This window comes from Crinia signifera, chromosome 2 (genome assembly GCF_055691185.1).
Source record: "Crinia signifera chromosome 2, ASM5569118v1, whole genome shotgun sequence".
Taxonomy (NCBI): domain Eukaryota; kingdom Metazoa; phylum Chordata; class Amphibia; order Anura; family Myobatrachidae; genus Crinia; species Crinia signifera.
The window spans coordinates 272,784,667-272,799,835 of NC_139218.1; the positions used below are offsets into that span (position 1 = coordinate 272,784,667).

A 15,169-nucleotide genomic window follows, 5' to 3' on the forward strand; every position below is an offset into this window, starting at 1 on the left:
CCATTTTTTAAATACAGCCTGTAACAGGGCAATTAGGATTTGGTTGGCCCTCTAATTTATTTCAGTTGAAAGCTTAGTACATAGACCCGATAGTACCAGCAAACCCTCGCCTAACTTCCATGTTACAGGCTGAGTTTGAAAAGTAACAGTTAGTAGCTGCTTGGTTAGTACTTAATCTCTCACAACTTTATCAACCTCGAAGGTTTAGAACATTTTTCCTCCACTCTCTTAAGCTGGCTACACACTAGACAATACGTCGCCCTATCCCACAGATTAGATCGATTTATCAAGTACATTGTGTAATGTGTACCCATGATATGCATGCTCCTGATGGTTGCTAGTGACACTGGCCCTGCACCAGGGCCAACAAGGGTACTTGCTAGCGATTCTACAGCATTTTATTCAGTGGCATAACTATGGCACTGCAGCCCAAGCAGCGGCTTGGGATTGCATGGTCTCTGCAGATTCTGGCCGTCCATATGGAATATGCTGAAAATGCCCCTCCAAAAATGGCCACTGCCTTGGAGGAGAAAGATGCTAAAGGTCCTACTAGATAGTTGGATAGAAGCTAGAGATCCTACCGGATAGTGTATGTTGCTACCCGGAAGTTACAGATACTGGGTAGCTGGGTAGCGATATACACACATATATACATGAGTGCTGCCATACTGTGTAGTGTACCGGGGTTTCCTGAGCTGTGAAACTTCATTGGAAGGCACAGAGTGCTGCCCATACTGGACTGTGTGTGTGTTTGTATGTGTATATATATATATATATTTATACAGTATTAGGAAGCCAGCAACATCCGATTTTTTTAAAAATATCAAAAGGATTTTAATGGCATATTTAGAGTGCAAAAAGGACAGACATAAAAACTGTGCAAGGATGGGATGGAATACTTAGCAGCATATCAAGGTCAATGTTTAACCATCACAGCATCCTCCAGTGTAGTCATACCGACAGCTGTTTCGGTGCATGAATGATGCACCTTCTTCCTGGGCATAGACCACTGACCCCCAGGCTGCCCTATTTATACCTGCACAAACATACAATCACATGAATCATACTCACCTGTCACCGCCGTTTTCCCGCCGATGACGTCATCGAATCGCGTCCGTTGTCTGGCGTTGTCACAGCAACACTCAGTCCTAAGCCGGCGCCTGTATCAGTGGGGCGGAAGTGCGTCACCATCTCCGTTGTCACGGCAACGTTGGAAAACTTCCGGTTACTGCCGCAGCACAAATAGCGCTGTGTACACTTGCTGGCCACCACTGCTTACGCACGGGGATTGATGCACAGGCTGGTTGCCTAGACAACCATAACGCGACCCAGACGTGACAGCGTGGTATGGGCGGGACAGGGAAACGAACTGGCCAATCCAAATGGCTGTATGAAAAAACGAAAAATATATAGAGAAAAAAAAGAGCAGAGAAATGATTATATGATGTCATGTGTGAGAAAGTTATGTGCAGGATAAGTAGAGCTGTCTGGAAAAAGGGGTCAATTAAGTGAAACAAACAAAATAGAGAAAATATGGAAAAGACAAATGTAAATATATAAGAAAAACGCTGATACCAAAATATAGGACATATATAGAAGATAGAATGAAAGAAAAGAGCATGGGGTACAGGAGATATTACAAGAAAGGGAATGCAAATAAGTACGGGCATAAGTATTAAGATATCATATAAGATGTATATATTAGGACACCACGATTACCCCGTAATGGCATATGGGATAGAACAATTCAAATAAAGCAATCTAATGACTGATATTCATTAAGACCTAATGGGGTGGTACTTTTAAGGCGGTTGATCCACTGACACTCACGCTGGAGTAATAATCTATTACGATCTCCTCCCCGTCTCAGAGGAGGGACGTGATCAATGGGCATAAAGTGGAAGTCCCGCATAGTATGCTTGACGGTGGCGAAATGTTTGGCCACAGGCGGAGTATTGCAATCTATAGTGGCTTATGCTTTTTTTATCGATGAACAATGTCCCGCAATTTGTTCCTTCATGAGTCGTATCGTCTTGCCGACGTATAGCATGTTGCAAGAACACAGGATTATATAGATAACATAACGACTGTCACAGTTTAGATGATGTCGTATGGTATATGTGACACCATCCACCGGATTTGTGAATGTGGTCCCTGTGTTAAGATATTGGCAGTTGACACAGTTATGACATTTGGTCACACCATACTTGGCTTTAAGCCGGTTTTGATTCTTGATGGGTCCAATATCTGAGCTTGCCAAAATGTCTCTCAAGTTGTTACTCCTTTTGAAGCAGAAAAGGGGATGAACTTTGAATAGCGGCCCCACTACTTCGTCTGTCTGCACTATATGCCAATGTTTCAAAAAGACTTTGCGTATGTGTGCAGACGCAATGGAATAAGTCGAGGAGAACACCAGTCTCTCTTTCATGGTGTCCTTGGTCTTAGATACAAACGTCTGTTTACGTGACAACTGTAAACAGTGAGTCACAGCCTCCTCAATGTCATTGGGCGCATATACTCTTGAAATAAACCGTCTGCCCATTTCATCTAAGGCCTCCGGGAGCGTCGTGGGATCAGAGGTGATTCTTACCACACGTAGTAGTTGCGACAGTGGTAAACCTCTTTTAAGAGGTAGTGGATGAAAAGAGTCAGATAATAGTAAAGAATTCTTATCTGTACTCTTTCTGTAAATGCTTGTCGAAACAACCCCATCTGTGCAATTAATTCTTACATCAAGATAACTTAAAGATACAGAGCTATATGCCAGGGTAAATTTGATCGTGGTGTCCAAACAATTGAGGATGTCAATGAACTCGGTCAGGAGCTGGGGTCCCCCAGTCCAAACAATAAAGATGTCATCAATTTAACGAACATAAAAGTGGATGTGTTTTGAAAAAGTAGAATGTGACAAAATGTGTTGTTTTTCGTACATGTTCATAAATAAATTGGCATAAGAGGGTGCCATGTTTGAACCCATGGCAGTCCCTCTTAGCTGTAAATAAAATGAATTCTGGAACAAAAAATAATTCTTTTTCAAAACAATATCCATGAGCATTAAAAGAAAATCAACTGGTGGTCCTGAATAGAAAGGGCTGGAGGCAACCAGCGTCCTGACCGAGTCCATCCCATCCTCATGTTCTATGTTGGTGTATAGGCTGGTGATGTCGAGTGTGACCAACAGACTGGAAGCGGGTAACGTGCCAAGTGAAGTCAGAAGTATCTTTAAGAAAAAAATCCATATTCTGGACTACAGGCTGTAGCCAGAAATCAATGTATTGAGATAACGGCTGTAGGAGAGAACCACATGAAGAAATTATGGGTCTCCCCGGGGGCCTTACCAAGGTTTTATGTATTTTAGGTAATACATAAAACATCGGAGTCCTCGGATGGGATTGTGTGAGGAATTCCGATGTAGGCTCATCCAACCAGCGATTCTGCAGGCCCAATGAAATTACAGCATCTACTTATTTTTTATAAACATAAGTGGGGTCATACGTGAGGAGTTTATAGCATGATGTGTCAGCGAGCTGACGCATAACCTCGGAGATATAGTCCCTTTTATTCAGTAACACGATCCCCCCACCTTTATCAGATGGGCGGATTACCAGGTTGTCATTGTTTTTCAATTTGTCAACAGCTAGGTTTTCATCTTTGCTAAGATTGGAGTAAGAGATCTTTTGGCCCTCAATAAAAGGTAGAGTATCCCTTTTAACCGATGGTATTTTGTTTAGCAAAAAAATCTTTGAGTTTGAGTGTACGATGAAATCGATACAACTCTGTCTCAAAAGAAAAAGAAGTCTGTCTAAATGTCCTGACAAAGGACAACCCTTGTGAAAGCACACTCATCTCTGCTGTGGTGGGTGTGTAATCTGACAAGTTGAACACAATTATTTCCTTATCTCCCTGATTGGATTTCTTCTTATGTTTTGTCCCTCCCCTACAGGGTTTGTGCCTTTTGGGGCTCTTCTTCTCCTTGAAGGTTTCTCCCCTAAAAAAGAGGCAGTAGATCTGGCCTGGTCAGAATCGCTGGCTGATGTTTGTGTTTCTAATTCAGAAAAATCTCTATTGGCTCGTACCCTTCTAGGTCTGTTGGCCCCTCGCCAAGGAGGTCTATTATCACTCCCCTGCAACCAGTTGTAGACCCTAGCCTCCTTGTAATCCTCCTTAACAGTTTTGTATTTACCCTTTTTGAACGACAATAGTTCAGAGTGAAAAGTGGAGAGGTTGGACTCTAATTTAGAAATCCAATCCACACTAGTGTCTGATTTCAGGACATCCAGACCCAACCCTTCGCAAGCAGTGATTTCTTTGTCCAGCAGTTCCAGATCAGAATTTACTTGTTCAAGTACTAGAATAATGAGTTGGAACGAGCATTCGTTAAGGATCTGGCACCACTGTTTGCAAAAGTTGGGACTGGACCTACCAATAGTTGGTTGGTTGCGGATTCTAAATCCTCTAGGCACAAGTTTCTCTTTGTAACAGGTGAGTATGATTCATGTGATTGTATGTTTGTGCAGGTATAAATAGGGCAGCCTGGGGGTCAGTGGTCTATGCCCAGGAAGAAGGTGCATCATTCATGCACCGAAACAGCTGTCGGTATGACTACACTGGAGGATGCTGTGATGGTTAAACATTGACCTTGATATGCTGCTAAGTATTCCATCCCATCCTTGCACAGTTTTTATGTCTGTCCTTTTTGTACTCTAAATATGCCATTAAAATCCTTTTGATATTTTTTCAAAAATCGGATGTTGCTGGCTTCCTAATACTGTATGTATTGTACCATTTATGAGCCTGGCACTCCGTATATTACACCTACTGGGGTGTGCAAGCTGGTCTCAAGATCCATATATATATTTATATATACTGTATATAGAAACAAAGACGGGTGGCACTCAGGTATAGAAGAAAAAGCAAAAATAGGTTTATTGGTGCATATAGGCTACATTTCGGGGCATAGCCACTTTCTCAAGCCAAAAAACAACAAGAAGTTCTGGTTGTTTTTTTGGCTTGAGAAAGGGGCTATGCCCCGAAACGTTGCCTATATGCACCAATAAACCTATTTTGGCTTTTTCACCTATACCTGAGTGCCGCCCGTCTTTTTTTTCTACATATTGGTGCAGGAGGAATCCAACGATATATATATATATATATATATATATATATATTATGGCAGAGTCAGCATTCCTCCACATAAAAGTAATGTGGAGGATCCAGGTTTTGGAAGTAGTAGCAGAATCCCAGGCGTGTAATCAGCAGTACCTGGGAATTCCTGATAAAAGGGTTTCCAGGGCAGAGTCACCTTGCTCTTGATGGTGGAATAGCTGGGGGTGTGTGGGTTATTGTAGGGACCATTGGAGCCTTTCAAGAGTCTTCTATGATGAGGGTGCCTGTATGCTATATACTGTATCCTGGACTGAGCATGTACATCCCTAGCAACAAACATGTAAACCCCTGGCAAACAGCCTGTAACTCCCTGGCAATGAGCCTGTACAGTAACTCACTGGTAACAAGCAAAAAAACAGTGGCAGTGAATAAGAAACCCCCTGGCTACGAGGATGTAATCCCTAGCATCAAGCATGAAACCTCTAGCAATGAGCATGTAACTTCTGTCAATAAGCATAAAACCCCTGGCAACGAGCTTTTAGTTAACAAAAATGATAATAAATGTAGGTGGGTGGGGGCACCATTTTTTTTGTAGGGAGTTGCAAAATTCCTTGTTATGCCACTGATGTTATGTGGCTCCTACCTGTAGATCCAACATTGGCAAGTTTGTACGTACTCGCCGCATGCCGGGTCCCATTGACAGTGTCATCATTAAGTGTGTACCCAGCCTTTGTTTCCCAACCTATGACATTTTATACAATAGAGTTTCCAAACAAAAGTTTATAGTATAATATTTTTTTTTACTTGCATTTTTTTATGACTAACATTTCTTTAATGCTTTGCTTGATATCGCTACTTTATATGGTTAAATACTGTAAACTGTTGAATAAGACACAAAAAAACAACAGTGTTAAAACTTTTTATTGTATAGTTAAGAACAGAGAAAACAGTGAATGCTTTTGAAGTTAAGCATCATTTCAACAAATATTCAAGAGTGACGCTTTGGGTCACATACTGTATAAGGAAATAAAGTGGATTACCTAAACATGAGATTAGGAGGTTGAGGCTCTGGGATCACAATTTAGAAAACTATAGGGGAAGCAAAGCAATGCAGCAAACCTGTAGTAAACAGATGCTACATTTTATTTGATTCATTAAACTTCTGTAAACAGCATGGTAGTAGGACAGGTTGGGAGCTTGCATGTTGATATTATGTATACTATTTTAGTATAAGCATATATTTTGTTTGTTTATGTTATTAGGTCTCCATGGCAACGGGGTCGCCGGGACGTCTGGCCGCATCTGATGCTTTGTCCGGAGCGGAGTGACGTAGGACGACGCGCTGCGTCGTGCGACGCTCCGTGACGCTGAGGGCGGGAGACGCCGGCGGATGCTCCCACGCCGGGAGTGAACACGGGTGTTTGTGAGTATAAATGTTGTATTGTTGCTTATTTTGTTTGATCTGATGACGAGGCAATAAAGCCTCGAAACGTTATCATTATACCTGAGTGAGTCTCAGTTTATTTGAGGAGTGCCACCGTGTCTGGACGTATATATATATATATATATATATATATAAAAGCAAGTAATCCACTCGCGCTGTACAGACTAAAGAACCTTTGAAGGTTGGCTGCCTTACCACAATGTCCCCAGAGGGCTAGGAGACAATTACAACAATAATAACACCCACTTATGGTATGGCGCCTATTATAAACGGAAAAAAGTCCATAAATATGTAGATCCAATGTCAAGTGAAGCCAACAACGTATATTCATCCAGAACTTGTTTATTTATCTTCAAGTTGTCACAGGAAACATGGGGATGTATACCACGTTTCCTGTGACAACTTGAAGATAAATAAACAAATTCTGGATGAATATACGTTGTTGGCTTCACTTGACATTGGATCTACATATTTATGGACTTTTTTCCGTTTATAATAGGCACCATACCATAAGTGGGTGTTTTTATATATATATATATATATATATATATATATATATATATGTATATATATATATATATATATATATATATATATATATATATATATATATATAGCTAAATACTCCTCACCTCTAAGGTAAAGTATTACCAGTGACCACTACAGACCACTCGATGGACCAAATTACTCCTTATCAGAAACTGAAAGCAAAATTATATGTTTCAAACTTGATGGATGAGGAGAGAGGGACAGGTAAAGACTAAGCTATCATTTTGATGGGCGTTTAACTAGTAAAGTTATGTTTTGTATAGCATGGATAGTCTAATTCATTCCTATTCTCCTGTCCATAGGGTGAGTCTAGACATGATGTCTGTCCAGGCACACACTGGTCCTAAGTGGGAAGAGAAAAATAACACTGCCTTTTGGAGAGGACGAGACAGCTGTAAAGAAAGGCTGGAGCTTGTGAAACTGAGTAGAAAACACCCAGATATTATAGATGCTGCTTTTACACACTTCTTTTTTTTCGAACACAACGAAACATTATATGGTCCAATTGTGCAACCCATTCCATTTTTTGACTTCTTTAAGGTAGGTGATTTGCACACATGTAGCAGTAGCTTTGATAATTATACACCTGTTTAAAAGGATCAGATGACACATTGACAATCCATTTCTGAGTTATCTCTAACCCTTAAGCCTAACCCTATTGCTGATGACATTTTTAGTTTGTCAACATTTCAATATTTTGAATGCATAACCTTTTAAATAAACGTAAAGGCCCATACACATTGGGCGACTTTGAGCTGAAAGCCGTCCAGTGTGTATGGGCAGGAGATGGGCGCTCCTTCATCATCGCCGGTGGCATCCGGTGGCAGCCATTCGTCTGCTGGTTTTCCCAGCAGATTGAATGGCTCTCCGCCTCCTGCTATGGAAAGCCGTTCAAAGCGGAGAAAATCGCTGGGCAGGGAAAAATCGCTCAGTGTGTATCCACTAAACAATTTTTTTGCAAAATCGCCTAGTGTGTATGGACCTTAAGTTTGTCTTGTCTGGCAACTACATGTTTGGTATAAACCTAATTTTCTGCCCAGTACAACTATATAGTACATCCCATGTCATTGTGGGGGTTATTCTGATCGGTGCGGCCAAACGTGCGTACGTTCCATATTAGCGTACGCTCTCCGTACACGGCCGTTGAGGTTAAGTCCACCCACAAATCAGCCACATACGTACGGCCAGAAACAACGTCGAAGGGGAGTGGCGTACAATTGAGCGTACGCCAACGTACACGGACGGATCAGCCCTTAGACTCCGACAACTGGCGTACAACAGAGCGTACGCCACCGTTTACGGACGTCTCTCGTCCGTCTTCCCGCCGACTTCTTGCGGAAATCTGAGCGTACGCCAGCTTGCATGGACGGGTCGCTACTGTTTTCAATGGAAAACTCAGCTTATGTCACCGCTCGTGAGAGTGAGCGTACGTCCGTGTACGCTGGCATACCCTTCACATATATGGACCTGCAAATCTTGCCTTTCAACTATAATTCAGACAATTAATTAATTATTCTAATTGTTATTCAATTATTGTTTTCTATTAACTCAATTGTCTACCTTAATAAAGACCCTAATAAAACAACATTTTAACCCTCATTACATGTATATTTGTTATGTTCTAATGTGGCATTTTAATCACTATCTATGTGTCCCCACATTGCTTTTACTTGTCAATAAATTTATGTTGGTGTTTGTGTGTATGTACTAAATTATGTCCATAATTAGTTTGATCTGATTTTTTTAACATGTATACCTACCCTGATGTTATGTGTGATGTTTTCATCTAACAACAATAAAAAATCATGCCTTTTCACTATTTCACCCCAAAACACACACATTCACACATCATTCATTAACCCTCACCTCAAATTACCAATATAACTTACATGACACATCTGTATGTACCTGCCCTTACAAACCCTCTAACATTTTTATAATTAAAAACACAGGCAACTTCTAACTGAATATAAACTTGTATTTTTTACAAACATAAAAACAAAAATAATCAAAAAATTAAAGGAGGGCCTCCAGGCGCAAAAAAAGAATGTTCAAATAAAGCAGGGTTAAAAATATTTCCTGCAAAATGCGGCCCACATCTTCCTGGTGCTGTTCAGTGTCTGTAGTGAAGGAAAAAAAAAACATTATATTGAATATATAATATACACAAATGTTTGTTGTATTTGTACATAATAAGAAGTTGTGAGTTAAGTGTGAAGGCCACATACATTTTTAAACTACATTGAAGATGGGTATGCTGTAAACACGTTCCTAAATACTATTCTGTTAACACACACATACTGTACATATTACATAAAATTATAAAAATTACTCCTTCTTGGATGAATGTATGCTGTATCCCAATTGGTAGTTTGGTTTTGGGGGACTCACCTCTAACCTCACAATTAGGCTGTGCTATTTAAGGGTTATGACATTGTTGCAGCTTAAGCACTCCTTACTTAGTAAAATGTTGACCATTGCTGTACTAATTATAGGCCTAAAGCTATGTTTGTAAAGCATGCATCCGCATGGCCTCACACACTATTAACAAAACAATCTATAAATTAATGTTGCACATCATGCTGGGAAGTGGAGTTACACAACACCTGGACCCACATAACCTCCACACCACTAATGTTGGATATGTCATTGGATGTACTGTTATGTCAATTATTCAAGGGGTGAGGCATGGCCACACTCCAAAAAACCACCAAGGGGACCCTTGTTCCTGGAGAAGGACAGGCCACACCTCATGGTCGCCCTGCAGTGATATGTTGCAACTAATGTTGATGTTGGATACACATATGTGGTTGTTGTGATTGTTTATGTGTAGAAATGTGTATGTAAACATTAGACACATTAAATACTTACGGCTAGTTGAGCCATCCTGCTCGCCGCTGGTTGGGTGTCCGGTGGTTGGGGGGGTCAGGAGCAAGGGGGATGGGATAGGACTTGGGATACAGGTAGTGGGTTGGAGTGGGCATTGGAGAGGTTTGGGGGTGGGTGGTGGGGAGGTGTAGGGGGGTTGGAAATGGGGTGGGGAGGGGGTGGGGGTGGGGGTAGGGGTGTGGGTGGGGGTAGGTGAGGGGGTGGGGGTAGGGGAGGGGGTGGGGGTAGGGGTGGGGGTGGGGGTAGGGGAGGGGGTGGGGGTAGGGGTGTGGGTGGGGGTAGGGGTGGGGGTAGGGGAGGGGGTGGGGGTAGGGGAGTGGCTGGTGGAAGGGGATGTGGAAATGTGGTGGTCACTAGCAGGACCCATAGTCTCCTCCTCTAAATCCTCCTCTTCCTCCTCCTCTTCCTCCTCCTCTTCCTCCTCCTCTTCCTCCTCCTCTTCCTCCTCCTCTTCCTCCTCCTGGGCTGCCTGCTCCCGGGCTTCCATGCGTGCCCTTGCCCGTGCTGAAATGTTAATGTTGATGGCATAGAAATCGAAGGTTGGGTTTCATAAAAATGGGGAAAGAAAAATTCGCATTAGTCATGCTCATAACCTTACAAATTTTCATTTCTGTTATATTTCATACATTTATCATGCTAACTAATTGATATGCTACACCCAAAAACAGAGCGACTACTTATACCCCCCCTATACACCCCATATACACCCCATATACCCCCATTTACCCAAATATACACCCCCTATACACCCCATATACACCCCCTATACACCCCATATACCCCCATATACACCCCCTATACACCCCCTATACACCCCCTATACCCCCATATACACCCCCTATACACCCCATATACACCCCATATACACCCCCTATACACCCCATATACACCCCATATACACCCCATATACCCCCACATACTCATAAACATATTTATAAAAAGTACAGAAATCATTGCAAAAAAACACAGACATACTAGTTAATAAAAACATACATCGGGCAATATGGCGGCGAATCGAACACAGCATCACTGGCTGGCGCCGGCGCAGGTCAGACCAGCGCCGCTCTACTTGTGCCAGGCTTCTCTGGACGCCGGTCCGGGCGTATATTAGCTGGCGGGCAGCATTATATGCCCGCCGCTTGTCCATGTTGGACACATATGGGCCCCTGGGCCCCAGGCGCCGGTCCATGACCTCAACCAAGGCCACCAGCTCCTGGGTAGAAAACGCGTTAACCCTGGTTGAAGTCATATTGGCAATGGCGCAGTTATTAATTGCAGGTACATATATCACTTTTGGTGCTTGCTGATTGGTCTAAAAACTTGTTTGTTTAGTATTAACTTTATTAATCCTTCTTACATTAACAAACTGGATGCGAATAGAAACTTACGCGGACCGTTCTGATATACACACACCATAACCAACAGCATGCTTTCAATGTATAGAGAGACGTACTGTATATACAGTGTGCTGAAAATAATACACGCAACCGTCTACTAATAAATACGCTGCTAAAAAAGGCACAATGCAACATGTTGGTGTATGACAATTTCATACTCATTACATATGTAAGGAAAGCATTATAACGTGATGTTTTGAAATGTGATTCAGAAAGCATACACGAACTCCAACAGATACCAGCTGACAACACTCATCATTGGAATGACAGATGCACACATTTCACCATGTAGCACACAATGCTCCACAACCTGTGTATGTGCATATACAGGTGAATGTTCAGGTGCGTTGAGACCTGCATAATTTAAGCGGGAATTATCGCCGGGAAATATCGGCGTAAATTAGCTACTACATTGCGGGGAAAAATATACGCCCCCTTGTTCATGGCGGGAGATTACCATATAAATATTCAGTCAGATGCAGGCCAGATTTGCTGCAAACATGTCTAGCTCAGATGTCTACAGAGAGCTACAGCAGAATCCCTGCTTGAAGCTTTGAACAAGAGGGAACAGGAGCGGAGAAGGAGGGCCCAATAGAGCAGTAGCCTGCAAGACCAAGCGGGCCCCTCACTAACAGGCCCTGTTCAAACTGCACCAGCTCCACAAGGGCCAAGCAACCAGCCAGAACAAGAGGTTGCATCTCTCCAAACAGGTGTGACCCAGCAGGTGCATGGTGAGAGTACTGGGGCCACCAGAAAACGAGCTGCAACATCTAGGGTGAGGACTGAGCAGGATACCACCACCAAAAAGAGAAACCCTGCATTTGTAGAGGCAGAATTGAGAATTTTAGTGCCCAGGGCACGCGAATGGATCGAATTGCCAACCAGGAAGCCGGGTGCCAGTGCAAGGAGAAACCTTTGGGACAAGATCACAGAGGAAGTGAACCAGGTGTCACCAGTGGTCAGAGATTGGCTAGCGGTGAAGAAAAGGCAAGTGTGTTTCTCCCCCTGATAATGTCATATGTGTGTACATATGTTACATGTATGTTTTGAGAATAATAGAAAGGTGTGTTTGTAGATAGTGCTACACTTCAATGTCACATGTGAACACAACCATGTCTAATAACCCACATTTATATATGAAACATGCACCATTGGTGTGATGTGAGGTTATGGGCACAGTTCTGCTCATGTGAAGTATGTGATGGGACAAGAGAAAGTGTGTTTTTGAAAAAGAGTTGTTGTAACATGTTCCATATTGTTACACTTCTGTCCCGGACCCGCCGGGACAGACAGTGTAGACGAGTGCCGGGGGAGACGTTAGCGGCGTCGCGCAGCAACGCCCCTGGCTTCCGTCCCCACGGCATCGTCAGCAGGCATCGGGGCGTTGCCGGGCAACGTCCCTGAGCGTCTCCGTCGGCGTGCCGGCGCGCTGAGGTCATGCGCCCGGCAGTGCGGCGCACGTCAGCGTCAGCGGGGATTTTGAATAAAGAGCCGGCGTCTGCCCAGGACAGGCGCCGGTTATAGCTTTTGCACCTCAGGGTCTCAAGTGTTCCTGGTTCCCACCTATCCACTGCTCCTGGTTCCTGTGCCCAGTCGTCCTGCGTCCTGTCGTTGATTCCCAGCCGTGTCCTCCGTTCTGTCTCTTGTCCTCCTGGTGTCCATGCGTTGTCCAGTTGTCCGTACCCTGGTTCCCGCTGCCGTTGTCTCCTCGGAGCACAGATAAGTGGGGTCTACCCCCAGACTGCCCTTACTCGTATCTTGATTTTGATGAAACACCTCTGTGTATTGTTACACCTGTTTGGTATAGTTTTGTGTTACATCTTTACGTATTGTTACGTCTACCCTGTTTGCTACAGAGCAAGGGTGACCTCGCCTTCTTGGGGTAGTTAGTCATCCCCTTGTTCATCCTTGACATTGGTGGCAGCGTTGTCAACTCTCAAGACCTGGTGGCATCGGGGGCGGAGCCTGACTAACGGGCTCTGTCGAACGCGGCTATTATAGGCGAAGCCTAGCACTAGCACGCAGCCACCAATCCCATTCGATGACAACGGAGTTAGGGTTGGCGAGGACACCCGGATATCATAACATTATAACCGGCCAGACCATACTCTGGGACTGTTGTTGCCCCTACAGCTCAGAGGTTCGGTAGTCGTGGGGAAACCCAATCATGGATCCGTCACAGCAGGCTGCTGCCCACTCTCTTGCAGGACAGATGCACACGCTGACGCAGAAATTGCAAGAGCTCACCCTACGGGTAAACTCACACGAGCAACGGTCTCAGTCTAGCTCCTCCTCCGGTGGGAGTCTGGAGCCCAGGTTAAATCTCCCTGACCGTTTTTCAGGTGACCGGTCTTTGTTTTTTAATTTTAAACAGTCATGCAGGCTTTATTTCAAATTGCGCCCAGGATCTTCTGGTTCTGAGGCTCAACGGGTTGGAATGGTTATATCACTCCTGCAGGGAGATCCTCAGTCTTGGGCCTTCGGCCTTCCAGATGGTGCTGAGGCTCTCTCTTCAGTGGATGCATTCTTCTCAGCAATGGGGTTATTATATGATGACCCGGACCGGGCGGCCTCGGCCGAGTCAAATCTTAGGGCCCTGCGTCAAGGGCAGGACACAGCTGAGGCATACTGTACTAAGTTCAGACGTTGGGCTATTGATTCTGGCTGGAACGACCCAGCGCTTCGTAGTCAGTTTCGGATTGGTTTATCCGAATCCCTTAAGGATGCATTAGTACAGTACCCCACTCCCAAAGACATTGATGGGATCATGCAGTTAGCCATTAAGGTGGATAGGAGATTTCGGGAGCGGCAAAGAGAGAGACGGTCTGGAGTGTTGCCTTCCTCATCTGTAGACGAGTCTACCGAGGTACCCGGAGACGAGCCTATGCAGTTGGGGGCCACTCGACTATCTTCCTCCGAAAAAAACCGCCGACGTCTCAAAGGCCTCTGTTTGTATTGTGGGGGTCCCGGTCATCTTGCTGTTGCTTGTCCGCTGAAGGCGGGAAAAGACAGGGCCTAAGTGATACTTGGGGGGTTCACTTGGGCCTGTCGAGCTTTTCTCCCTCAGATTCTGTATTAATTCAGGTATCAGTCTCTGTTACCGACCGTTCTTGGAACGGATCTGCCTTTGTGGATTGTGGGGCGGCCGGTAACTTTATAGATGAAGGCCTAGTGCAACAAATGGGCCTTATGCCCATACCCTAGGCCAATCACGTTTCTGTTTGTGGGTTGGATGGCCGTCCACTGTCTAAAGGCGGTATATCTTTTAGGACTCCCTCCCTTCGTCTGTCGGTGGGGGCTCTTCACTCCGAAGATATCACCTTTCTTATTTTTCACTGTCCTCTCACTCCTATAGTCCTGGGGCTGCCCTGGTTGAAAAAACACAACCCTGAATTTAATTGGGAAACTGGTGAGATCACTCGGTGGGGAGGGTCCTGTTCGGATGTTTGTCTCACTCTCCCTCTCCGTGTGATGCACCCTGATCTTCAAGCTCTCCCTCCTCAGTACCGTGATTTTTCAGATGTTTTTTCTAAAAAGGAAGCCGACACCTTGCCTCCTCATCGCCCCTTTGATTGTGCCATTGATTTAGTGTCTAATGCCAGACTTCCTAAGGGTCGTTTATATGCGTTATCCGCACCTGAGTCCCAAGCCGTGGACCTCTACATTAAAGAAAGCCTTGAAAAGGGGTTCATTCGGCCCTCTAAATCACCGGTGGGGGCGGGGTTATTCTTTGTTGAGAAGAAAGATGGGTCTTTACGGCCCTGTATTGATTACAGAGCCCTTA

At 44.2% G+C, this 15,169-nt stretch overlaps 1 protein-coding gene across 2 annotated transcripts in view; it reads left to right on the top strand.

Annotated features, from left to right (window-relative positions):
- Positions 1-15,169, top strand: part of POGLUT2 (protein O-glucosyltransferase 2) — a 110,353-nt gene that overhangs the window by 57,951 nt on the left and 37,233 nt on the right. For both annotated transcript variants that reach the window (XM_083168649.1, XM_083168648.1), the window contains exon 6: positions 7,402-7,639. In XM_083168649.1, the coding sequence (XP_083024775.1) occupies positions 7,402-7,639 (238 nt within the window). The remainder of the gene's footprint in view (positions 1-7,401; positions 7,640-15,169) is intronic.